The sequence below is a fragment of the Rutidosis leptorrhynchoides genome, unplaced genomic scaffold (assembly GCF_046630445.1).
Source record: "Rutidosis leptorrhynchoides isolate AG116_Rl617_1_P2 unplaced genomic scaffold, CSIRO_AGI_Rlap_v1 contig285, whole genome shotgun sequence".
Lineage (NCBI taxonomy): Eukaryota > Viridiplantae > Streptophyta > Magnoliopsida > Asterales > Asteraceae > Rutidosis > Rutidosis leptorrhynchoides.
Window position 1 is genome coordinate 55,796 of NW_027266530.1, and position 25,047 is coordinate 80,842.

The window sequence follows — 25,047 nt, forward strand, 5'->3', positions numbered from 1 at the left end:
CCTCAATCGGAAAATAACAGTTTGCCGTTAACTTACCCCATTTTCGATCGAAAATCTGTTAATGGTATTTTTGAGGCAGGATTTTATGGGAATCGGTTTCTCACCCAATTGACATCACCACAAATTAGTCAGAAATTTAGACATTAGGATATCCATATAATTTGCGTCCGGTCCTTGTCGTGTAATGAAATTTGTCTTGATCTGTTTTAAATGCCGTTTTATGAAATTCAATCATATTTGAGTTATTTTTGCCAATCGTATCCTTATATTAATTTCAAAACTAAAAATATCATTACTTTATTTATATAAATATTTTTTATTTTAGAATAACAAATAATGAAGAGACATGCAAAATTTTTTTTAATCATTAAAAATTTTCTCAAAATTCGTAACTTTTATTAATTGATATTACTTTTTCAATTTTAAATATATTTTAATTGCAAATTTTATTGTCAAATCAACATCCGACATATTGCGGTTTTTTAAAGAATAGTAATTTGACACATATATTTTAGAATTTTAAGATTAATTAAGTTTCAAGTTACAATTTTAAGTCAACGGTATCATTTTTTTTCCTATTCTAATTAGGAAATCAAAATACAATAATAATATAATGATTCGTAATAAAATTCTACCAATTACTTTTTTCTAATATAATAATTTTATTCCTAATTAGGAACTTAAGAATTCTATTCTCATTTATCGTAATTAAAATGAGCATATATAAATATATATACGTGTGTGTGTATATATATATATATATCTTTTATTTTCGAGTTAATTTCGACTCATAGTTTTTTACTAACGAATTAAATTTGACACATTAATTTTTTTCCTATCTATTATTAAAAAAATTATTCATTCTTAATAAAATTATAATACACTATATATATTTTTCTAATTTTCTTATTAAACAATCTTTTCTAATTAAAATCCATTATATTCTTTTTCTCCTATTCTAATTAAAACGGACACATCTTCTTTTTTCCAATTCAAACGGACATATTATTTTAAAAAAAAAATACTTCTAATCAATATATATTATTTTTTTCTAATTTTTTTATCAAACTATTATTCCTAATAAAAATCCGCTACATTCTTTTTTCATTTTCCTAACTAAAACGAACATATCTTATATTTCAAATAATAAGAACAATTAAATTGATTAGATATAATTATAAATTTTATTATCAAAATAAATCTTGACATGTAAATTTTAATTTCTTCTCTATTTATTATTTTTAAAAATAAAATAAATTATTAATTATAATAGAATCGTAGATTTTAAATCTAAAATCAAAATAATTATAATTAATATAAAATTAAAATAATTTATTTTTAATATAATAGTTGATATATATTTAATAATTTTTAATATAAATAATTATTATATAATTTTTATGTAATATATTTAAATTATTAATTTTTAAAAATACGAATTTCTCGTACAATACGGATCTATTTAAGTGGACCGAAACTACTATGTAGCATGATGCGTATGGCTCAGCAAGCTGCAGAACTCAAAGCAAGAAGAGTCTAAATCACTCTGAGACAATCGAATTGTACAATACTACATTACTACTTTTTTTTGATGATAATACTACATTACTACTTATCATTTATGACATACATTTAATTGTACCATTCATTCAATTCTCCATGGCTGGGCTCACATTTTCATACAAGTCATGTTATTTATTAGGGTACATGTGCTTACAGACAGCTGTAAAAATTCAAAGCTGTATTGTATTGAATGGTGCAGTAAGCTGTAGGGCATACGAAACAAGTTATTAATTCATTCCCAAGTAGTATGTGTTAGTGTTAACTACATTCAAAAAAAAAAAAATTAGTATGTGTTATCATTTGAAAAATTTAAAATAGAAAATAGGAGTAACAAAAACGTACATATTTTGTTGTTCGACATAGGTACGTTAACCGATGAATTAATTGAGGATTTTTTTTTTGATAAAAATAATTTCATCGGTAAACAGTATTGTATATGCCAATCGATCTCAAAACAAGAATTTTCTAATTAATGGAAAATTTGCGAAAGGAGGTTCCGCATATGTTTCATAAAATTACAAATTGCTTCCACCATATTTCAATTAAATCTATTATTATAACCTCAAACGAAAAAATGAAATTAAATCTATTATTATACATCTTATTGTGATATTACTTCCAGAGTAAGAGTCAATAAATAATACATTTTCATGAAAAAGGTAATTATAATTTTCTGAAAAATAAGAAATCCAAGTTCAAATTTTGAAATCCCCAATTTAAAACATGTAGTTTGGTGGTTTCACCAACCCCACCTCTGAGTAAATATGTAATAAATGTAGTATTTTTTTCCAGGAAGAGGGTCCATTAGCAGTATGGGTATATAGACAAAAAAAGCAAATTAATTATACAGTAGCTCCCTTGAATAACAAATAACAGAAGATGATTAATTTACATCAATTAGCATATGAATCTCAAATAAATTTGAAATGAGACAAAACAACAAAAATTCCCTTGATGAGGTTAAAGAACATGACAATCAATCCTTGTATTTATGTTTGGCCTCTTGTGTTGGTGTGTGATGATTTTTTCATTTAAAATTATAGATCACTCCATCCATCAAGGACCACGTCCACATGGATAGGAGTTGTCATGAATTGGAAGCTAGAGATTTTTAAAATGTTTTGTTTTTCACTTGCTCTGTCTTGGATAGACAGGAGGAGACAGTGAAATAACAAAAACAGAACCCAATTTTGTTTTGTCTTGTGTTTTGATGAAGACCATATAAAATACATACCTCTTCTAAGGCTTTTGACGGTTCCAGAGACGGTAAAAATTCACAAGAATTTTAATTCTGTAATAAGAGTTTGCGCCTAAACACGAATTCGAGAAATAATCTAGCGATTCGAATTGTATCGGTATTACACCTTACAATTACAATGCACATCATGAGTAATGTACATACACATATACTGGAAAAGCAAATTCTATCAAAGGTTTTCATCAATATCATTTCCACTACGGATGAATATACACCAACAAGAACATGCTTATATGGTAATGCTAGAATAGGCAAGCACCAACATATCGAAATCCTTCTTAGAAAAGAAGGAACGCCAATCAATATCATAGTTATGAGCAATGTTTTTTGGTTAAGGTTTGCAGATTACCACGAAGCAAGGAAGGAGAGCTCTAGCATTTAAAAGATAAAGCTCCTCTATATTTGAATATAGACCAACTTTCCCAGCTAATGAATCGAACCCTTTTTGCCCTTCCATTTCTTGTATGTTCTCCAAAGGCCTATGAACTCTTCCTGCAATCACTCTGCACACAATCAATGCTTTCTTAGTTATGCCAGCAGGGTCATCTTCTTCTTTAAGGGTTTCGATGGATTCGAAAGCTCTTCCACTCGTAGAAGTTGTAAACACTCCGACTCCACTCGTCAACTGATCTTTCTTTGCAGAGAATCCATTTCTAATAATCCGACATACGCTACATTTTCCCGATGAGCATAAACTTGAGGAACCATTTTGGCCGAGAGAGCAGGCGACAGTTGTTCCATAAAACCTTAAAAGCTCATTACCGTCAGCCAGGCATCTAGGATGTTTCTTGGGGAGTTTGCTTGCTTTAATTTTAACCATTTCTCTGTATTCTTCAAATCTAGCTAGAGTTTTCTGCATATTGTGAACTTTCAAAACTCTCTCTATCCTACCACAATTGCTCTCAGATTTAGCCAGCTTGTTCGGCATATTATTTCGACAATTTTCCTAGATGAGTCCCCTTCCACAAGTTCAGTAACTGGAAAAACAACCAAAGATCAGACATCTGACTCAAAATGTTCTAAGAAAATAAACCAAAAAACGAATTAAGTATCGTATTCTTGCTAAACAAACCATCTATCTAACTCCATAGAAAAGAAACATAAATCATTCAAATTAAGTAGCTAATTAATTAAAAATAAATACCAGCATGCTTGGATAGGTGATGTTCTTCAGCAGCATCCCATTTAGTAAAATTCTCTCCACATTTGTGACAAGTCAGAGTTGCAGAAGAAGACCCACAATTAGAATCAGCGTCAAGAGATACTCTATTAATGCTTGAATCTCTCTCTCCCAATAAAAATGGAGACTTCCTTGGAGGAGTAGTATTATTACTATTACAAGTCCTAAAAGTAGGATTGAAGCAATGCATGGTTTGTTGTCCACCAGGCCCTGGTGTTCCGGGTCTTAACGTACCAACAAAGCCGCCGCCATTGTTATTATTACCTTCTTGGAATCCGCCATTGAAGCCTGTAATTTTGAGCTCACAAGTAGAATTACTGAGAATGACTTCATGTGTAATTGGGTTTAAGAATTCACTACTACCAATAGATCTAGGGCTGCAACTTGGTGGCTTGTCCTCAAAATGCCTCTTGCTTCCATGAATGACAACATCTTTAAGATTTGCTATTGATCTCGAACAACCTGACCTTCCACCTCCTCCTATTTTCCTTGTTGAGATTGTATTCAATCTCTTCCTCGATTTCGGACTGTGTACATCTTGTGCATCTGATTTGCAATGTAATGATTTCTTCAATGAGAACCCAAAATGTTGTTGGCATTCTTTTGCTTTTATTAATACTAACATCATCCATATCTCTCTCTAGAAAACTTCAGTGCGGCATATTGTCAAACACATACCAGACTAACTTAACTTTGATGTGTGTTTTCCCTGCCCCCTAGTTTACTTCCTTCCTAGATTTGAAAGAGGGGAGGTCGAATCAAAGGACTTAAAAGAAGATAGAAAGTGGTATCGGCAATCGACAACCAACAAAGGTCCACTGTACCCTCATAAATGCTGATATTTACAGATTACTCAAACAGAACCTCCATCTCGTAATAAATACAAATTTTTATATATAATTTATTTACATCTATTTTCAGACGGAAAAAAAAAATATCTTTTACTCTTTAATAAAAATTATTAATTATTACATAGATCGTACTTAAACTATGCAAACTTTTCCATTGTCATTGTCGTACTTGAACTATTTCATTTGTTACGTCTGTACTACCTCAACTTTATTATGGCTGTTACGGGAAGCTGATGTGGCGGTTAACACTCGTTAACTTACCAACATATGCTGACATGGCACTTTTAGGAAAAAAAACAATTAAAGTGGGGCCAGTTCTCTCTTCCTCCCATCCACACTTCTCTCTCGTCTATCTCCTCTCTGTTTTTCTCTTTTCCTTTTCAAAATAGGTTTTCATTAAAACATTGTTTGACAACATTCATCGAACAAGTGAGAAATGAGAACCCAGAAAAATAAATTATTACTATGTTATAGGTTTTCATTAAAACATTGTTTGACAACTTTCATCGAACAAGTTGCGTGCAATAAAAATTAAAATTCTTGAAACTCAGCCAGACCCAAAAAGAGAGGATTATTAAACAACGACACCTTCTATTCTATCCACTTTGAAATCATGAGCTTCCTCGTGCTTATATAACGTCGTCCATGTTGATGTTGGTTGCTAAGCTTATGATTAATTTTTTCCCTGATTAGCAGATGTACAGTTCCATTTATGCAACACAACCAACATCAGATGTCAAGAATGCAGAGATGATGAAGCTTAAATGTGATCGATCAGACCAATTATATTGCCATTGGTGCAGAATGAGAAATTATCATCTTGTAGACGAGAAGAATACATATTTTGGTTTGCTGACGGATTATGGCTTATTGTGTTGTTATCACCATTTTGAAAAAAAAAAAAGAAAAAAAAAAAAGAGAGAACGAATTCATTGAAGAAGAGGTTTGGTCGTTTGGAGAGGGAGGATTGTAATAAAAGACTAGAATTTATTTTTATTTGTAGGTTCCGAGTTGTAGGCTCGTTCAGACCTTACATCTCTTCCGACTTGTACTTTGTTCCACTTATCTTAATAACGAGCTGTAGACTTACTCAAAGCTGACCGAGTTGTATCCTTATTAAAATTATACCGACTTGTAGTCTTGTTCAAATCTGACTGAGTTGTAGCCTTAAAAACATCATACAGACTTGTAGGCTTGTTCAATGTTGACAAACTTGCAACTTGTAGGTTCCGAGTTGTAACCTTGTTCAAACCTTACATCTCATCCGACTTGTACTTTGTGCATTTTATCTTGATAACGTGTTGTAGGCTTGTTCAAATCTGACCGAGTTGTAGCCTAAATGACATCATGCCGACTTGTAGGCTTGTTCAATTCTGACCGACTTGTAGCCTTAATAACATCGTACTAACTTGTAGGCTTATTCAAAGTTGGTCTATTTGTAGGTTCCGAGTTGTATTCTCGTTTAGGGATGGAAATAGAGCAGAGTCAAGGTGGATAGTACTATCACAACCTCCGCATCCGTTTAGAATAATCACTCTCCATCCCCGCTTCCATATTCGTGATGGATAAAAAAATACTTCCGTCCCCACATTCATATCGGGTAATAGGTATTCATGAATATCCATGGATTTTCTTTATTCATCGGTTTTGGTAGAAATTTAAAATTAAATAAATGAAAAATGAAATAAACTAATTGAAACATTTTCTTTATCAAGCAACAATAGCTATATTAATTATTTAATTGTTACATTAAACGTTTTTAAAATAAATTAATGTTATTTTCGTCCCTAATTAATTGTCACATTTTTTATACATTTTACAGTATGATCTCGATAAAATAATATCTCGCTAAAATAAAAAAATTCTCGGTCCCGGCTTACATTTTTAAATAAAATCATATATCGATAAATTAATACGTCGCTTAAATAATAAATTTTTCCGATCTCGACAGTATTAATTTAAAGAGTTTCAACTGTATATAAAAATTGTGACAGTTAATTAGGGACGGAAGGAGTATAACTTAACAAATAATAGAAAGTCACTATAACAATCTTTTATTGAATTGGAAAGAACCTTCTCGACTACTTGGGAGCGGATATTCATGGATAAAATTTCATATCCGTCTCCGTCTCCGTCTCCATTTGTGAAGAGGATAATTTTTTTCTATCCATCTCTATGGCGAATTTTCGCCCTTCAAATCTGATCTATGATGGAGAAAGAAATAATGGATCTTCCCGGATTCGGATAGAATTGTCATCTCTTAATATCAGCTCCATGAGAACTTACATCTCTTCTGACTCGTACTTTGTTCAATTATCTTGATAACGTGTTGTAGGCTTAATCAATACTGACCGAGTTGTAGCCTTATTAACATTATATTGACTTGTAGGCTTGTTCAAATATGACCGAGTTGTAAACTTAATAACATCAATTAGGCTTATTCAAAATTAATTGGTTCTTCACAAGCCTTGGTGCATCGAGAAACCATCTATGCTAGAGGCTCTTTACAACAGGGATGTGGGCGTAAGAGGTGGGACTATAAACTGATTTAAGAAATCTCATTTCGAGCTATACAAAACCATACAAAGATCGAATTAATACCTCCATCTATGAAGAATTTAAAACAGAATTCAAATGCAAATTTTATTTAGACATTCATAATAGACATCCATAAAAGAAGCGAACAATTAATCTCGATCCATAGGCCTATGGCCGCAGGCGATGTTCGACAAACCTAGGAGAAATTCGAGCCATCAATGGATGTTTCGTGACAACAGTAAAAGCTTCCTTCTCCTCTAAACTAATCTCATCTCCATGGACAGCTTCCCATTTGAAATTCCAAATCAAATTAGCCACAAAGTATTTTAAATGAAGCATTGCCAATCCACGAGCAGGATAAATCCTTCTTCCGACACCAAACGGCATCATCTTAATTTCTCGACTCCCTGTAACATCAAACACTTTATCATCCTTTAAAAACCTCTCGGGCTTAAACTCCATCGGATCGTCTCACACTTTAGGGTCCCAACCCATCTCCGCAACCACGAAATTGATGGTAGCATTTTTCGGCAGTACATGACCATTTAGGACTAAATCCTCCGTCACTGCGTGTGGCAAAAGAAAATGTTCCGGTGGGTGTCTCCTGAAACCTTCTAGAACTATTGCCTTCAAATACCGCATCTTCGATAAAACTTCCTCTTCCACTTCTTCGTCTTCGTGGAAGACGACAGCTTTGATTTCAGTAAATAACTTGTCTTGGATTCTTGGTTTTTCACCAATTTTGCCATGATCCATTGTAAAGCCGTTGATGTTTAGTCGGTCCCTGCACTGAGGAACTCTGAACATAAGACGACGATTTCTCTTTCGTGGAGTTTTCGATTATTCTCCTCAGGAAGCTCTAATTCTAGAAGAGAATCCACATATGATGACACGTGCTCGTCGTTGGAATCTGAATTTCTCGATTTTTTTCTTGCCCTGATTAGAGGCAAAAGAACATACTCCGTTTCTTGATTAAGCTCGTGAAATTCCTGCCAACGTTTAGGCATTAGGATCTTCATCAATCCGAGCCAGAAATTGAGTACGTTAAACCGATGAAAATTCAATAGATTCTTCTGATGGATGTATTCAATTTCCTTGATTTGCTTCTTGTCTAGCTTATCGCCAAAGCACATCAGAACAAGCAAACAAAACATGGAGTATTGGAAATTATCCATGACCAAAACGGGCTCGCCCGACCCGAATTGGGTTTGAAAGAATCCAGCAAGATATCCAATACCCATTTACGGGCAGGAGAATAATTCTTGACCCGACAAGGATGGAGTATTTGCTCCGTCAGGTTAAGCCGGAGAGCACGCCACATAGGACCGTATGATGAGGAGTTGATGTTGTGTTGATTGCAGGTAGAAACTTTAACGGTTGTGGTAGCCGGAGGCCTGTCGGCAAATACGGCACCGTTTTAAACTAAAACTTTATGGACTATGGACATGTCGGATATAAAGATTGTAGGTCGGGTCCCGATCTGGAGCGTGATAATCGGGCCTAGTTTCGAATGGAGATAGCGTAGGATTGCTTTGATTTTGATGGGAGGTATCCGAAGCCATAGAAAAGTACCAATGATGGGAAAAGTTTGGGGTTCCCGGAGGAAGGAGGTTCCCCGAAGGAGAAAAGAGATTGATAGTGGCTTTGAGTAGAAGAGAAATGGAGATAGAGATTAGGATTATAAACCAGAGTTCCCTGACTAGGTTTATTAGTTGTAGGAATATATATTTGATAATGATGAAATCTGAAGTAATTTATATTGTGCGGGTGCCATATATGTTCACAAATCATGGGGCCATTTCCATGTTTTTTCCGATAGAAATTTCCTCTTTTTTTTTTCAATATCATATAGAAATTCCTTTTAAGATTAAATAAGTTCTAGAAACTAAGAATTCATGAATTATGGTCAACAATGAAACTTTCCATTTACTTCGCTATAAATGCACTGTTTTCAGTTATGGATTAATGTTTCTTCAGCGATAAGAGACTATTGAGAAAATTTTCCATTTATTAGTTTCTTCATTTTCACTATAATTAAGTCCATGTTCACTGTGGTGCCTTAACGTACTATTTTAAATTGTGGAAAAGAATATGGAAATTTTCAATGTTTGCATTCTATTGTTCCTAAAGGAAATCCCACAGTAAAAAAGTGCAAGTATAGTAAAGAAAATGGAATTGATCTTAATATGGATTTTTCTTCAACCTCTCGAGTCTCGATCATCAAATGTTGATCTTATCTTATTATTAATCGTATCCTATAAATCTCTATTTGAAGTCAAATACATAATATTAAAGATTTCAATAGTTTCTTTTTTAAAGAAATTCAAAAATATTTATAATCACTGCCCCTTTATCATTATATACGATATTTTGTATTTTAGGTGCATTCAAAAATATTTGTACCTAGTAAAAATTTCGATTTAATCAATCTTGTAATTGCTTCTTTATAGAAAATTTCTTTAAGTTGTACGCACACTTAAACTTATAAATTACTTCTCAATAGAACCATTGTTTTATTTGTTGTTCATTGATTATAGGTTTGTTAATTAGTTGCCAATGATAACATTTAATTTAGACAAAATTTTAATAATATATTTTTATTTTCACTTAAATAAATCTCACTTACGTATAATTTTTTAAAATTTCACTTTACGTTATGTGTTAATAAAATATCTATAAATGGATATCTTTAGACTTTTACATTTTACGAAACATGCCCTTTCAAATAAATGCTTGAAAATATGAAATGAATTCCTTCATTCCAAATAGAACAAATGTTCAGCCTTCTCTCTCTAATATACTAAATTTCTTTTCTCTTCGTTCTAAAGTCTTCGATTTTCAAAACATGCTTAATAAAATCCTTAAAAAAAACTTATATGATCCAAGTAGTAAGACAGTAAGGACATTTTATGTAAATAAGTATAATAATTTAATGTGCCATTTCAAATTTACTTAACAAACTTGGAGACTTAAGTGTTTTTAATAATATTTTGTACCACATCAGTCGCCATGTTCAAGATTCTGATAAAATATAGAGCTGACCGGATGCCAAATCGGCAGAAACTAAGGGTGATGGACCATAAAGATTTCATCTAGTAAACGCTAGGGGTTTCTTAGTTAATTTGAATGAGAAGGGGTTATCGACATCAATTGTTGAAATATGAGGGACCACTAATGGGTTTGGGCGTTTGGCGGCCATTTGAATAATCATTGCGCACATGAAGATTTAATCCTCAGCGTACATTTATTTAAGATCTAACGGTTTATAATAGCGATCCGCGTACCTCGACACCATTGGCTTATACTCCACTTATGCTCTTCCTATATAATAACCCCAACCCTTCTCTCATTTTCTAATAAGCTTTCCTTCCATTTAAATCTTTCGTGAGAGGTGTAATCTTTTGTCGAGCAATTAATCAGAATTCGAAATGGCCGGAAGAGGCAAGACTTTGGGATCGGGAGCAGCAAAGAAGGCTACGTCGCGTAGCAGCAAAGCAGGGCTACAATTCCCCGTCGGCCGTATCGCGCGTTTTCTCAAAGCCGGCAAATACGCCGAGAGGGTCGGCGCCGGCGCTCCCGTCTACCTCGCCGCTGTTCTTGAGTATCTCGCCGCTGAGGTATAATTCCGGCCTTCTCACACTTCTAATTACTCATCTGTCTATTAGCGATCTAGGGTTTCTGTTTATTCAATTGGGTTGCTAGCTTTTTCAATCATGGATTTAGGTTTCATTAAAAAATGATTTTTTTGACATAATTTCGTATTCAATCATGTTATGATAGGGTTTCTTTGAATTGGGACAAATTACTTATGTTTGATTTCTGTATAGGTTCTTGAGTTAGCTGGTAATGCTGCAAGAGACAACAAGAAGACACGTATCGTGCCGCGTCATATCCAGCTAGCTGTGAGGAATGATGAAGAACTGAGCAAGCTATTGGGAGATGTCACCATTGCTAATGGTGTGTGATGCCCAACATTCACAACCTTCTTCTTCCCAAGAAGACAGGAACTTCTAAGGCTGCACCTGAGGAGGATTAAAAATGAATGTGAAGATAAAATGGACAGAAGCTTGATTTGCTCACACAGTACTACGTTATGTCACAAAGTGTTTGGTTTTTAGCTTTATCTTCTCTATATTTTTGCAATCTTAGGTGGTTTAGCGACTTTGTCTGGTTGTTTATCTCTTAGTAGGAGGTATGGTTTTAGATTAGTTTGTTTCATCATCCTGTTAACAATCAATCAATCCATCTATTAAGTCACAAATTCTTATCTATTTTAATGCCATCTTTCAGTTATTATATTGTCACTTCTTTTCTCTTTCTTGATTGGTAGGCTGTGTACTAAGATGTTTAGATTCTACCATTTGATTAAAGTTGCAATCTTGAATCTTGACTTAACAACAATCTGTTTAATTTTGATTTGAGAATATGTAAACGTGTTTCGAAGCAGTCGTCGAACTTCACTTAACAACAATCTGTTTAATTTTGGATTGTAAAATACTACCTCCGTCTCAAATTAAATGCAAATTTTTACATATAATTTATATGTAAAAATTTGCATCCAAGTAGTAACCTGTCTTTCTAATCCGTCTCGCTTTCGGTTTTGGTACAAGAGGTGTGCACCGCACTTGACAATCTTACAACAACATCGAGGATTTTATTACCATTAGTTCTGCTTTTAACTGAGATTGCAAACAAAGCACGGTATCCTTGGTGTACGCATTATTATAGCCTGGTCTTAGGATAGATCGTTTATCGATTTGATAACCTAAGACCATGTGATTTGTGTTCATAGAGCAAGTCCTTCCTTTGTTAAATGGACCGAAGTGGTAGAGTGATTTCAGGAGACCTAAATAGCAACTCGGATAGAAATCAATGTCGTCGTCACTGCTCTCAAATGCCACGACAGCACACACAACAACTCCTATCACTTTAGAGTCGGGAAGCAGCTGAATAGTGAGTTTAGATTAAATCCTTCATTCTGGTGAGTGAACCACTCTGGTATACAACTTCCTGGGTAATACAGTTGACATAAGTAGTCTTTATAAACCTCTGCAAAGAGAACATAACATACTTACAAGGCCTAATTAGGTAAACAAAATCACATACCCTAAAGGAAGGGAGAGAATAAGAAGAAGAAGAAACATACTTGTTGCCTAGGCTCTAGTGCTACCTCTCCGTCAACTTGTAATCTCTCTAGCAAATCAGCCAAAAGATTTGTCACTGAAATATCATTCACATTCAAGCAATTTGTGAAAATCAACTCTGAACTTAACACAGACTCCGAGGACCTGCAATTGTCCACTTTCCTTTGAGCCTGTCCACTTAACAAATTTGACACGGACTCCAATGACCTGCAATTGCTCGCATCTACTCTTCTGAGGTTAGGTGGAAGCTTTGATATTGACCGCAAGCATCTTGCAATCCGTCAGAATTATTTCCCTTCAATTGTTCAAAGCTTACATCAATTCTGTCAAAATTGTTTCTGCTTAGGTCCAATATAAGCGTGACAAGCCAGCAAGACCTTCCAGAAATTCGACAAGGTTACAGTCACTTAGCTTCAGTTCTAGTAGAGAATGTAGACCTCCACGAGATGGCAACAGTGAACCTGTAGAATCTTCATTTTGGAGCCACATAATGACAGTTTTTTTAGGCTTCCCCATGTTGGAGAGAGGATGGTAATCCGATTTATTCTTAGTCCCCCTGCTTCTAAACTCGCCAAAGAAGACAAATCTCCAATATTTTCCAGCAGTTCAGTGATTTTTGAGCAACCTGAGAGAGTCAGTTGTGTGAGCGAGTTGAAACCAATGAACCGTGGTGGAAGATTGGATAGAAACTTGCAGTCCTTTAAACTTAGTGTAACAAGCTCAAGCGGTTGTTTATTAAATTGCGGAAACTCATCGATTGAAGTCGAATCTAAACGAAGATGCTTCATGTTTCTGGGAATCCAGTAAGATTTTCAATGTAAGAGCAGCCCGAGAGAGTAAGATCTTCAAGTGATGCTAATTTAGCAGTCTCAGGAGGACTTCTAAGGTTTTTTGCAGTCTCTGAGATTCAGGATAATAAGCTTATCAAGCTGTTTGATTGACGCATGAATCTCCTGCAAACTTATGCGACCTTCAAGGTTTAGGATCTCAAGATTCCAGGCTTGTTATAAGTCCCCAATATTCTTGAGGTCCTCAGAATATCCAAGTTCCATTCGTTTTAACTTCATAAGATTCTGCAAAAAAACAAAAGATAGAGTGAGCTTCCCAGATGACCAAGAAGAATGATAATAAATAAAACAAAATCGACGCATATACCTGAGTTCCTTCCCATAGTCGCTCAAGTTCGCTATAAGCCATGTTAAGTTCAATGAGATTTTCTGGATGAAACTTGGATGGCAAAGATTCCAAAGGGTAGTTATACCAGTAGAAATACCGTAAAATTTCAGGCTGCTGCCAGACATTTGAACCAAACAGTTTTCCTCAACGTCTTGGTTATGGTTAGAGCTATAGATTTTCAACAACTTCAGATTATTCATGCCACTGAAGATTTATAATTCAACTGAAAATCTATAATATCCGACAATACTAGGAATATAGCTTCAACTGCTTCAGTCCCCTAATAATAACACATATCAAAACGAAGTAGATGAGCATTTATTGAAACAAACAGACATCTAAAACGAAACCTTTTCAATAAAATAAATGCATTTGGTCTGACCTTGTTATATTTGAGTACATGACAGACACCTTCAGGTAGCCATAACCTGCTACGCTTGCCGGGCTCATTAACAGACTCTTGGTGAACGACATCCCGACCCAGTTCTTGTATCAGATCATGCATCGATATGATTCCGCGTTGAGAAATGGAGATAAGAGCCTTGTCCACAAGAGCTTTAAGATCAATTCCAGGAAAGAAGTCACACGTTTCCATGATGTTGGCTGCAGAATCGCTGTTTTCCATATTGAAGAAGTAAGCTATGTGAAGAAATATAGCCTTTTGATCATAATCTAATCCATCAAAACTTATCCCGAGTACATCTTGAATTTCTGTGCTAGGAATGCTTTTAAGTTTATTGAGTTGACTTTATCCACTCAGGTATCGACTTTTTATCCAGAAACGAACCAAACTTTGAGTGCCAATGGAAGACCTTTAGCATAATATACAAACTCTTTCGAAAGCTTCGAATAATCTGCTGATGCATGATCTTGTTTGAAGGCATACTGTTTAAAAAACTGAAGTGCTTCTTTGTGTACTAGAGTCTCCACCTTTAGATAAGATCAACTCCATGTGTAACAAGCAAATGTTTGTCTCGTGTTGTTATAAGCATTCTACTTCCGGGACCAAACCAGTTGAGCTTATCAGCAAAGCTCTTCAACTGTTTGACATCATCGACATCATCAAGGACGATAAAAACCTTTTTGCGAGATAACCTATCCTTATTGATTGTGGCCACCATCCAAAGAGCGTAGATTCAAATCTCTGTCCATCAAGATCTCACAAAGAAATCTCTCAATTAGAGAACTCAGGTCCTCTTTTCGGAAAATATCTTTGACATTTGCTACATAGCATCTACCATCATAATTACTAGAGAATCTATCATAAACAGCTCTTGAAATGGTTGTCTTCCCTATACCTCCCATTCCCCAAATACCTATCATTCGTACTCCATCTGAATCGCTACTCAGTAAAGCGTTCATTCTTCTTTATGTGGTGACCCATTCCCACTAATTCAGAATCATCATTTGAAGACTCGGAGAATAATTTGTCTGAAATGTCTCGAGCAACATGCTTAACAAGCACCGACTCATCCCTGTTCACAGTATACAGAGAACCTTTACTTTCATGAACATTAATAATTTCTTACTGATCAGGATTGCTGCACGCATGACTGACAATTGAAAATTAGAAATAGAAAACAGAGCTGTAGATTGAGCTTCGTTACCAATTTCGAGAATTGAACCCAGAAAGGAAGCCACCTCGTGAGAGCGTTCCTCCATTGAAGCACCTTGTCTGATTTCCGATGCTGACGAAAGGCCTTTTCGAAACACCCGGTCTGATGTCTCACATGGGAAGGATCCATGTAGTAAAATAAAGGCACCACAATCTGTCCAAATTGATCATGCGACTCAATGATCTTTACAAGTTCATCTAAGGACCAACGGGAAGCATAATTCTCGGAGAGTACCACAACCGAAAATCTGGAGACTTGTATAGTTTTCAAGAGCTCAGGCGCAATAGTTTTGCCTTTTTTGAGCTCTTATCATCTTTAAAAGTGTATATCCCACAACGATTGAGTGCTTCGTAGAGATGCCCAACGAAGTTGTTACGTGTATCTTCCCCTCTGAAGCTCAAGAACACGTCAAAGGTACCAGAGGGAGGAGTAGAAGATGGCTCTGGAAATGAAACAGTGAATCCTGACGTCTTCTTGTTTTGTTAATATTGATTAAGAACAATAACACAAGAAATGAAGAGAAGAAAATGGCAGCATAGAAGAGAAGGGGAATAGCCATGAGAGAATTCAATAGGAATTTCACTACCAGATTAATCATCTTACATTCTTACTATATAACTTACCAAAGCCAAATTTTGATTTGAAGAACAGAACAATATGGACTTGAAGTCTTTTGGGCTATGACTGCTCGTGTACATTGCTTGAAAGTGCCGAGCCAGCCAGTTATATGTATACTCCTGATGCTCCTATAGGACTTTAATTTGAAGAACAGAACAATATGGACTTGAATACCGTAAATTGTAGTTTTCTAATGTGATCACTGGATCAGCACGTAGCTAAGTTGAAAGAGCCGGAAGAGTGTATATTAATACTCCTAAATCATGGGTGCACATAAATACATCAAACATCAATCACTATGGGAACTCACAAGATATATACATTTAATTATGATCCAGGAATACATTATCCATGAATACACAAATCAAGACCATTTTGTGTGATCTGTCGACAAACCTTAATAATAGTAGCAACATTGTATTAATGACTAATGAGGAATATGCACTTCATGGTCTAATTATCTTAATAGAAAATCTCGTACGCTGACAAACCACCTGAAGAAAAGAATAATTAAGCTATCCGAATAGACTCATGCGCCAGAAAGGAAGTCAGCTACCAGGTTTTCTAGACGAAACTGCATCAGAACCAGCCGCTAGTTCAATTCACCTAAACCAAATTGATTCAAGTTTATTCAAATTACTTTTGTAGAAATCCAAATGATTTTAGCTCTAAATTCATGAATGTACTCAATCAAGGACTAGAAACTGGATTACATAAAAACGGATTTCGTACTTCTGATCCACACCGAACACGAGGCTTGCAGCGCAGTTGACAACACCTTACAACAACTGAGAGGTTTTTCAGTAATTGTATCTGAGATTTCAAACGCCATCCTGGCATTTCCGGGGAAAGAATACCATGGTGTTAGGGGGAAAGGTTCATCAATGTGATAACCTATTACAATGTTTTCTGAGTTTATAGAAGTCATTCTTCTGAAATATGGACCAAAGAAGTAGGGTGATCGATGGTGTGATTCCGCAACTCAGAATGAAACTGTTATCATGGTAATTAACTGCTGTCAAACGCCACGATGGCGCATACCCATGACCTCATTGTTAACATGTATCGGAATACTGAATACACTTTGGTGTATACAACATCCTGGGTAGTGTAATCGACATTTGTAGAAGACCGCACAAGGCCCATACAAAGCTGACTTGTATGAATAAATATGGATAAATCGGAAATACAAGAAACTACCTCCGAAAGAGGGCTTTTTATTCAGCGATTGCATTGATCAAATTGAAGCTTCGATGTTGTTGGCCACCTCGCCATGATCATTTTCATGTATAGTAGATGTTCCAATGTTATGCGAGTCGCCGGCGGTCAAGTTTTTCTTATTTTTGTTAATGTTCTTCTGGTTTGAAATTGTAACATCACGGTCCTTCAACTCTTTATGATGGTCTCTGGCATTCTTCTCAACAATTTTTCTGGTATTTTCACCAGTGTCAATTCAATTCTGAACAATCTTTGATGCTGCAGAGTGAAAGGTCGTGGTGGCCACTGGCCATGGAGAGAGAGAGAGATTTTCGGACTTTTTTTTTTCTTTTTTAATGAATATAAATTCTGCGGAATGAATATAAATTCTTTTTTAATCTAGCCGATAGCCGCCAAATTTCTGAGGACTCAAATAAACTTTCTATAAATGATAAGGGACTAAATTACCTTTTTGGCTCTTTAAGGGGGAACAGTGTCGAGTAGCAATCAAACATACCGAGTTTTAGGCTTATTTAGAGCTTACTGACTCCCGAGTTGTAGGCTGGTTCAGGATCCTTATTTCCCGAGTATTAGGCTTGTTTAGAAATTAAAACTTCCCGAGTTGTAGTTTTGTTAAAATATTTTCGAATTGTAGGCTTGTTTAGGGTTGCCCAATTCCGAGTTGTAGGCTGGTTTACAAATTATAAATTCCCTAGTTGATGTTTTGTTAATACCTACCGGAGTTGTAGTTTTGTTAGAAATATTTATTCGTTAAGTCGCAACTTGATAGTTTTTTGAAAGAAACAAGGAAACATACATTGTTAATTACAAATGAGTGGGTCAGTCCGTTGGACGGAAAAATTAATAATTTAAATATATCATAAAAAATTAACTAATATATAATTATTTGTATTATATATAATTATTTGTATTAAATATTATTAAATATATGCCAAAATATCATATCAAGGGAATTATTTTAATTTTTATATTAATTATAATTATTTTGATTTTATTTAAAAATCTACAATGCTATTAAAATTAAAAAAATTATTTTATTTTCAAAAAAAATAAACATAGTAAAAAATAAAATTTACATATCAAGATTTGATTACATACTAAAATTTATAATTTTATCTAATCAATTTAGTCGTTCTTATTGTTGTAAAAATAAGATATGCCCGTTTTAATTAGGAATAGGAAAAAATAATATAATGGATTTTTATTAGAAATAATAGTTTAATAAAAAAATTTAAAAATAATATATATTTTAATCTGATTTTGAATAATTTTTTAAATAATATGCCCGTTTGAATAGGAAAAAGAAGATGTACATGTTTTAAATTAGGAATAGGAAAAATAAATATCATAGATTTTAATTGGAAAAATTGTTAAATACGAAAATTAGAAAAAAGATAGTGTATGATTGACTTAAAATTGTAACTTGAAACCTAATTAAACTCAAAGTTCTAAAATACATGTGTCAAAATTACTGTTTATCGATAAAACACATGTGTCGGATACTGATTTGACAATAAAAATTTGCAATTGAATTTGCAATCTTATCTTACATAGATAATATCGAGACTTTTAATTTTAAATTTGTTTCAATTACAATTTTTTTTTGGTCAAATCAACATCCAACACATGACGTTTTATTAACGAATACACATGTATTTTAAAACTTTGAGTTGAATAAGGAATCAAGTTATAATTTTAAATAAGTGATATTTTTTTTTTCTTTTCTAACCAGGAACAACAAATATAACGATTCATAATAAAATTCTATTGATTATATTTTACTAGTATAATAATTTTATTCTAAATTAGAAATCTATTCTCTACGAATTTTATTCTCATTCATCGTAATTAAAAAAAAACATATATAAATACATGTATATATATAAAATATATGTATGTATGTATGTATGTATATATATCTTTTATTGTCGAATTAATTTCGACTCATAGTTTTTTGTTAGCGAATTACATTTGACACATGAATTCTTTCCTATCTATTATTTAAAAAATTATTCTAAATAAAATAATAATACACTATATATTAATTTTTCTTAATTAAAATCCATCATATTATTTTTTCATATTCTAATTAAAACGGACACATCATATTATTTAAAAAAATATTTCTAATCAATATATATTATTTTCTCCTATTTTTTTAATCAAACTATTATTCCTAATAAAATTTTTCTATATTTTTTTTCTTATTCATAATTAAAACGGGCATATTTTATTTTTCAAACAATAGGAACAATTAAATTCAATAGATGTAATTATAAATTTTATTATTAAAATAAATTTTGGCATGTGACTTTTATTTTTTGCTACATTTATTATTTTTAAAAACGAAATAAATTTTAATTCTAATAGGATTGTATATTTTGAAATAAAATCAAAATAATTATAATCGATATAAAGTTAAAATATTTACTTTTAATATAATATTTGATATATATATTTAATAGTATTTAATGCAAATAATTTTTATATAATTATTCATATGATATATTTAAATTATTAATTTTTAAATGTACGGATTTCCTGTCCAACGGACAGACCCATTGAATTGTATAGACAATAGCAGTACTTTTTTCAATTTTAAAATTATTCCAATTGCAAACTCAATTGCAAATTTTATTGTCAAATCAAAATCGATACATGTATTTTTATTGATAAATAATAATTTAACACATATATTTTAAAATTTTGGATTTAATTAGGTTTCAAGTTATAATTTTGAGTCAATGATATTATTTTTTTTCTTATTGTAATTAAGAAATCAAACACAATAAAAACATAATGATTCATAATAAAATTCTACCAATTATTTTTTTCTAATATAATAATTTTATTCCTAATCAATTTCCTATCTAATATTTAAGAAAATATTTCTAATAAAATTATAATACACTATATATTTTTTAATTTTTTTATAAAATAATTTCTTTTAATTAAAATTCATTATATTATTTTTTCTCATTCCTAATTAAAACGATTATGATCATGTCTTATTTTTTCCTATTCAAATGATCACATTATTCAAAATTATTCCTAATCAAATTATGATATATATTATTTTTTCTAATTTTTTTATTAAACTATTAATCCTAATAAAAATTCGCTACAATATTTTTCCTATTCTTTATTAAAACTGGTGAATTTTATTTTTAAATAATTAAATATTTTTTAATTAAAATTTATTATATTTTTTTATTATTAATTAAAACGGACATATATTCTTTTTCCTTATTCAAACGTGCATATGATTAAAAAAATAATTCATAATCAAAATATAATATATATTAATTTTTTCTAACTTTTTTATTAAACTATTATTCCTAATAAAAATCAGCTATATTTTTTTTAATCTTAATTAAAATGGGCATATCTTATTTTTCAAACAATATGAATAATTAATTTTAGAAAAAAAAATAGGAACAACTAAATTGATTATATGTAATTATAAATTTTATTATGAAATTAAATCTTAATATGTAATTTTTAATATTTTTTTTTTGAAAATAAATTAAATTTTTAATTTTACAATTGTAGATTTTGATATAATTATAATTGATATAGAGTTAATTAATTACATTATAATTATAATTGATATAGAGTTAATTAGTTACATTATATATAATATTTACATTAATTTAATAATATTTAATATAAATAATTATTATATAATTTTTTATGTGATATATTTAAATTATTAATTTTTAAAGATACGGACTTACTGTCCAACGGATGAGCTCACTGACTTGTTATAACAAACTGAATAAAGATGACTCTAACAATACTAGGGATTACGAAAATGGAGAAACGGTCAAATTAAGCAAAATGGAATTACGAAAATGAAGGTTGTCCATCACCTGTGATATGGAGAATGAACGATTCTCTCGAAATTCGTGATGGTTGAACAGTCCTTCAACTCTTTATGATGGACTCTGGCATTCTTCCCAATAGTTTTTCTGGTATTTTTAACTGTGTTTCACAGAGATGCATTTTTTGAACTTCATATATTAATTGCCATTTTCATTAATTAAAAAGTACAGAAAGCCACTGAGAGTTACGTTCAGCGTCGGTAGAAACCAAATTTAGCTGACCTCTAAATTCATGATCAGTGTACTCACTCCATGGACTAGAACCTGGATTACAAAATAGAGATGTCGTACTTGTGATCATTCCTGCTTGTGGTTCGGTACACAAGGCGTGCACCGCACTTCACAACCTTACAACATCTTGAATTTTCTCCTATAGTACTATTTAAAATATCAAACGACACCACGGCATTCTCCTTGGTGAACTTATAACCTGGAGTACTGTACACTGGCTGTTTACCAATTTCAAAACCGATGATTGTGTGATCTGAGTTTGTAGAAGTCATTCCTTTCCTAAATGGACCGAAGTCGTAAAATCTTAGATTCCTTGGACCGGTAATGCAATTCAGATAGAAATCAATGTCATGGTAACAGCTGCTGTCAAACGCGACTACTGCACAGACAACAATACCTATGACTTGAGAGTTGGGGTGCTGCGGAATAGTGAGTGAAGATCCCACATTCTGATGACTAAACGACTTTGGAATACATAATCCTGGGTAATACAGTTGACAATTGTAGACTACAGAATCCCCCTGCCAAAGAGAACATACAAGGCCTTAGGTAAACAAAATCGCAAATGTTGGAGATATGGACATGTCCACAATCACAAGTCCACAAGTCAATTTTAGTCTTGAATAAAGTCAAGATCATATCAAAACTAGAATTTGTAAATCGTTGTCTAGTGATGCCTAAAATGAGGGAGAAGAAGAAACATACTACTTCTTGAAATGCCTCTGCATCAACTTGTAATCTCTCTAGCAAATCAGCCAGAAGATTTGCCACTGAAATATCATTCAGATTGAAGCAATTCGTAAAGAGCAACTGCAAATTAACAAATGAAACGTTTTCCAGATGCATGGTGTCGCATTTTGCCACTTTCGTTTTATCATGTCTGCTAATTGAACTTGATACTGACTGCAATGACCTGCGATTAGCTGCATCTACTCTTCTGATATTAGGTGGAAGCTTTGATATTGACTGAAGCATCATGCAATCTGTTAGTATCATTTCCTTAGTCCCAAGAGCTGTTCAAAGCTTACATCAAACCTTTCAAAATTATTTCCACTCAGGTCCAATATCTCTAAGTGTGCCAAACCAACAAGACCTTCCGGCAATTTGACAAGGTTACAATAACTTAGTTTAAGTTCCAGTAGAGATTGTAGGCTCCAAGAGGAAGACTTCTAAGGCTTTTGCCAATGTTTGAGATTCAGAATAATAAGTTTATCAAGATTCTTGATCGATGGATGAATCTTCTGCAAACTTGAGCACCCTTCAAGGTTGAGAATTACGAGATTTCGGGCTTGTGATAAGTCCCCAATATCCTTGAGGTATTGAGAATGGCAAAATTCCATTCGCTTTAACTTCATCAAATACTGAAAAAACAAAAGATATAATGAGTTTCACGGATGGTACGTTAAGTAGACAAAAGTGTATAAAACAAACTCGACGCATACCTCAGTTCCTTTCCAAGGTCTCTGAAGTTTGCTATAAGGCATGTTGAGCTCAATGAGATTTTCTGTCTGAAATTTGAATGGCAAGCATTTTAAAGGGTATTTATACCAGTAGAGATACCTCAGTTTATCAGACAAAAATGTCAGGCTGCCAGGCAGTTGAACCTCACAGTTTTCCTCATTACCTCTATCATAACTAGAGCTATATATTTTCAGCAATCTCAGATTATGCATGCCTCTGAAGGATTCAGAGTTCAACTGGAAAACATTAATGTCCGCTAAGTCTAGGAATATAGCTTCAACGGCTTCAGTCCCCTAATAATAATCATATATCAAAACCAAGTGGATGAGCAACATCCTGACCCAGTTCTTGTAAAGAATGTAAACCGCAAATATGGGTTTAAAATAAATAATTTTCAACATATATAATGAATGGAAATTTAATCTCACCGTGTTATATTTGAGTACATCACAGACATCCTCGGGAAGCCATAACCTGCTACGCTTACCTGGCTCATTAACAGACTCTTGGTGAACAACATGCCGACCCAGTTCTTGTAACAGATCATGCATCAATATTTTATCATGCATCAATACTCTATCATGCGAAATGGTGATAAGAGATTTGTCCACGAGGACTTTAAGGTCGATATCTGGATACAAGCCACATTTTTTTCCAAGATTTTGGTTGTAGAATCTTTGTGTCCCTCATTGAAGAAGCAAGCAATGTGAAGAAATAAAGCCTTTGATTAGAATCTAATCCATCAAAACTTATCCTAAGAACATCTTGAATTTCAGCATTAGGAATTCTTTTAAGTTTCTGGAGTTGACTTTTCCACTCATGTATCGACTTTTTATACAGAAACGAACCCAAAACTTTGAGTGCCAAGGGAAGACCTTTAGCATAATATACAAATTCAATCGATAGCTCCAAATAATCTTCTGTTGGATGGTCTTGTTGGAAGGCATTTTGTTTAAAAAGAATAAGTGACTTTTTCTCCGTTAGAGTCTTCACCTCATAGATACAGTTCACTCATTTGTAACAAGTAAATGTCTGTCTCTTGTTGTTATGAGGATTATACTCCCAGGACCAAACCAATCATGCTTATGAGCAAAGCTCTCCAACTGTTTGACATCATCAACATCATCCAGGACGATGAAAACCTTTTTGTGTGATAACCTATCCTTGATCACATTGCGGCTACCATCCAAAGAACGTAGATTCAAATTTCTGTCCAATAAGATCTCAGAAAGAAATCTCTCGTGTAGAGAATTCAGGTCCTCCTCTCTGAAAATATCTTTGATATTTGCAACAAAGCATCTACCATCGTAACTTTTAGAGAATTCATCATAAAGAGCTCTAGCGATAGTTGTCTTACCTATACCACCCATTCCCCAAATACCTACCATTCGCACTTCATCTGAACTAGTAAACAGCAATGAGTTCATGTTCCATGTGATAACTCATTCCCACTAATTCTTTATCACCATTTGAAGACTCGGAGAATAATTTGTCTGAAATTTCTTGTACAACGTTCTTCACAAGTACTGATTCATCCCTGTTCCACATGTATACAGACAACCTTTAACTTTATCAACAATAAACATTATACTAATAACATGAAGGGTGGACGCATGACAATTGAAAATTAGAAACTGAAACAAACCTGTAGATCGAGATTCATTACCTATTACGAGAATCAAACCCAGAAATGGAACCTACCCTCCTAAGAGCTTCCTTCCATTGAAGCACCTTGTCTGATATTTGATGCTGACGAAAGGCCTGTTCGAAAACACCCGTCTGATTTCTCACATGGGAAGGATCAATGTTGTAAAATACAGGCACCACTATTTGTCCAAATCGATCATGGGACTCAACGATCTTTACAAGCTCATCCAAGCACCAACCTGAAGTAGCATAGTTCTCCGAGAGACCACAATAGAAGACCTGGAGTTTTCAATAGTTTCCAAGAGCTCAGGCCAATAGTTTTGCCCCTCTTGAGCTTCAAGTCATCTTTGAAAGTGTAGATCCCACAGCGATCAAGTGCTTCATAAAGATGCCCAACAAAGTTGTTTCGCGTATCTTCCCCTCTAAAGCTCAGGAACACTTCAAACGTGTTTTTTGGAGGAGGAAGACCATGGAGAGGATTAAAAGTTGGTTCTGACAATAAAACAGAGGAATCCTGGCGTCTTCTTCTGTTATTAATTTTTACCAAGCACAATATCACAAGAAACGAAACGAAAACAATGGCAGCATCAAGGAGAAAGTGATTAGCCATGACAGAATTCAATAGGGCTTCAACCGGTGATCTTCATGGTTATATAATTCAT

General features: G+C 33.3%; 1 protein-coding gene and 3 pseudogenes across 1 annotated transcript; 1 reads left to right on the top strand and 3 right to left on the bottom strand.

Moving 5' to 3' along the window:
• Nucleotides 1-3,152: 3,152 nt before the first annotated feature.
• On the bottom strand, nucleotides 3,153-4,626 carry LOC139882574 (uncharacterized; annotated as a pseudogene).
• A 2,932-nt stretch (nucleotides 4,627-7,558) lies between these two features.
• Nucleotides 7,559-10,685, bottom strand: LOC139882575 (cytochrome P450 89A2-like; annotated as a pseudogene).
• Nucleotides 10,686-10,818: 133 nt separating this feature from the next.
• LOC139882578 (histone H2A.6) lies at nucleotides 10,819-11,355 on the top strand. The gene is made up of 2 exons (XM_071866868.1): nucleotides 10,819-11,007; nucleotides 11,218-11,355. Exons 1-2 carry the CDS (start codon nucleotides 10,819-10,821, stop codon nucleotides 11,353-11,355), a joined length of 327 nt encoding a protein of 108 aa, XP_071722969.1.
• Nucleotides 11,356-13,538: 2,183 nt separating this feature from the next.
• Nucleotides 13,539-24,995, bottom strand: LOC139882576 (disease resistance protein RRS1-like; annotated as a pseudogene).
• Between the last annotated feature and the right edge of the window lie 52 nt (nucleotides 24,996-25,047).